The 2,952-nt window shown below is 32.6% G+C and overlaps 1 protein-coding gene across 1 annotated transcript; it reads left to right on the top strand.

The window, feature by feature from the left end:
* Nucleotides 1-666: 666 nt before the first annotated feature.
* Nucleotides 667-2,406, top strand: LOC115698065 (uncharacterized protein At2g39795, mitochondrial). The gene is made up of 3 exons (XM_030625247.2): nucleotides 667-1,011; nucleotides 1,606-1,949; nucleotides 2,035-2,406. The coding sequence occupies exons 1-3, from the start codon at nucleotides 742-744 to the stop codon at nucleotides 2,192-2,194; spliced, it is 774 nt and encodes a 257-aa protein (XP_030481107.1). The 5' UTR covers nucleotides 667-741; the 3' UTR covers nucleotides 2,195-2,406.
* The last annotated feature ends 546 nt before the right edge of the window (nucleotides 2,407-2,952 follow it).

Here is a 2,952-nt window from a genome sequence, read left to right as displayed (position 1 = left end):
TTAATATAAAATTATTTAAAATAAATACAAAAATAAATAAAAAATACCATCATTTAAGGGTGAAGACTTTATGTTTTCAAGAAAATACAAGTTTGGAGACCAATTTGTCAAAAAAAAAAAAAAGTTTGAGGACTAACTCGCCAAAACTTATATGGTTTGAAAACTAAGTGCATGTTTGACATCATAACTAAAAAACTATTTTTTGTTTTTAAAAACAGAAAATTGTTTTTTGAAAATAATTTGGCTTGTTTGGACTTGTTTTTTGAAAACAGTTTTCAAAAAATAAAGTTACAAAAAACAAGAATTTTGAAAACAAGAAAATGTTGTTTTCTGTTTTAAAAACCAATTCACTTTTGGTCAATATTATTTTTAAAAAACACTAACTAAATATGACTTGTTTTTAAAAAACTTCAAAAATTATTTTTTGTTTTCATTTCTAAAAATAATTGTTTGAAAAAAAAAAGCAAAAAATAATAGCAAACATATTCTAATTTTCTAAAATATAAAATTTAAGAACCAATTTACCAAAATATATATGTTTAGTGACATGCAGTATAAATAAGTTTTTTTTCTTTTTTTTTTAATAAACAACCGTGAAAGAGGAGATGAGGATAAACGACATGTCGTTCATCTTGTATGTAAAGTATAAATAAAAAGAATTTCAGACCAAGTCGTTCGGCCTAAAACCCTTCTTCCAAAACCCTAAGCCTAACCCCTTCTCTAGTCGAAACACTCAACACTATGGCTTTCAACTCCCTTCTCCGCAGAGCTTCGTCCACGGTACTTCCCCTCGCAATCCGTACAGTTGGATCTTCCAAAGCCTTCCATGGCGTGGCGGTCTCCACCGTCCAGAAGGGCAACCTCAGCCGTGACCTCATCCGTCGAAGCTTTGTTCCATTTCTACGATTCTCTACTGAATCCTCCTCAAAACGTAGCGCCGATGAGAAATTGGTTCAGGTCCTCGAATCTGAGCTCCAGTGCGCTGAAGAAACTGAGCCTGGTCACGATGGCGTGAGTTCCAAATTGGGTTTCTCTTTATTGTTTAAGTTAGATTTATATGAATTATTACATGTTTTATTTTGGTTACTTCTCTGTCATGAAATGTTGTTTTGCTTTCTTTATTGCTTATATCTATGGTTTTGGGTTAATATCATTTGTTATAATGGGGCTATGGTACTTAGACTAGTACATATCAATTGATTTACTCAAGGGGTTGTGTTGCTTCTCATCAACTACCTTTTTCTTTTTGTGTAACAAATGATTTCTTAAGCTGTTAGATCCTAAAGGTTTGTTGCCCATATGCTATAAATTGCTTCTTCCTTCTCTTTGTTACAAAATTCTTCCAAGTGTATGCTCTTAGGATCTCAATGAATGTATACTGTCAAAACTGGGCTGTCAAAGAACATGTGTCCTTGAGTTGTGTACTGCAAATTATATGTAGATTGCATGAAATTTTAGGGGAGCATGGTGATACCATTTGAACTAAAGCTTAGTGTTTATTATTTCACCTTCTATCTTTTGTGAAATTATGCTTTGTCATTTTATTTTAAATCAACGGTGGAACAATTTGGCCAATTGTGTTTTTGTGCTTTGTAACATGAACAGGTAGAAGAAATCCCAGCTGGATTTCCTTTTAAAATTCAAGACAATCCTGGAGAAAGAACTGTTTTACTAACAAGAGAGTTCGAAGATGAAACTATCAAAGTTGAAGTTGACATACCCCATGTTTCAATGGATGATGAGGAAGATGACAATGATGCTAATGATGAGAATGAGAGTAATGATGAACCTAATAGCATACCACTGGTTGTAAGCATTTCTAAAGGAAGTGGACAATTGATGGAGTTTGGTGTCACTGCATTTGCTGATGAGTTTACCATAGATAGCTTGTCGATTAAACAGCCCGATGGTACTGAAGAGCAGCTTGCATATGAAGGGCCAGATTTCAGGTAAGATTGTTAAAACTAGTGTTAAGTTACCAACTGTCTTGTTCATTGTGCTGATGTACTCTTTACTCTTTTCCCTTTTCTTCAGTGATTTAGATGAAAACTTGCAGAAGGCTTTCCACAAATATCTCGAGGTTCGGGGGATCAACCGAAGCACAATTAATTTCCTGCAAGAGTACATGATTGCCAAAGACAGCAAAGAGTACATGAATTGGTTGAAGAACCTCAAGAAATTTGTTGAGCATTAAACCACCGAGAGAGCTTAGGAGGTGGGTTTTTTGATTGTTGAGATTTATACAAAACAATTGAAGTGGGATTGAATTCCACACTAAGCATTTACAATAGTACAATAATGAGAATTTTGTTCGTAAGGCAGCCATTTGGATCGGTTTATGATTGTACGCCTTCTTGTACCCATTTTATAGTTTATTCATGTTGATGGTTACATATTGATCCTAAAGTCTTGGTTTTGATGGTAAAATATGATCATAAATAAATTAAATCCTAGTCAATTATGGTAAGTGGAGGTGACATAAGGTTTGTGATTGGTTATCAAGTTACGTCTGTATTATGGCTGAAATTACTGAGTGAATTCATAAATGTGATGGGGGCTCATAGAAGGGAATCGGGTAACTAATTGATTTAGATTATACAATTTTTATTTGACATCTCAACAATTTAGTCCAAATAGCCTCTTTTTAGATTGCATATATTTGTTCGGCTTTTCTCTTTCATTGTTTATCCTCTTTTCTTTCTCTCAAAATAAAATATTTATTTGATTTGCCAAATTTATTAAATTAACAATGTAAAATACTCAAATTTATAAAATAATCTCGCTTAATTTATTTTAGGATAAATTGTGGCATAAATACTTAATGTTTTCGATTTTATACACTTAAATACCTAATGTTTATTTTTGGTGGCAAAAATATCTAATGTTTATTTTTTGTGGCAAAAATACCTAATGCTACAATTCTCTTACATCGTTACTACCACTTCCGCTATT

This window comes from Cannabis sativa, chromosome 7 (assembly GCF_029168945.1).
Source record: "Cannabis sativa cultivar Pink pepper isolate KNU-18-1 chromosome 7, ASM2916894v1, whole genome shotgun sequence".
In the NCBI taxonomy this organism is placed as follows: Eukaryota; Viridiplantae; Streptophyta; class Magnoliopsida; order Rosales; family Cannabaceae; genus Cannabis; species Cannabis sativa.
This window is presented reverse-complemented; position numbering and strand designations above follow the sequence as displayed.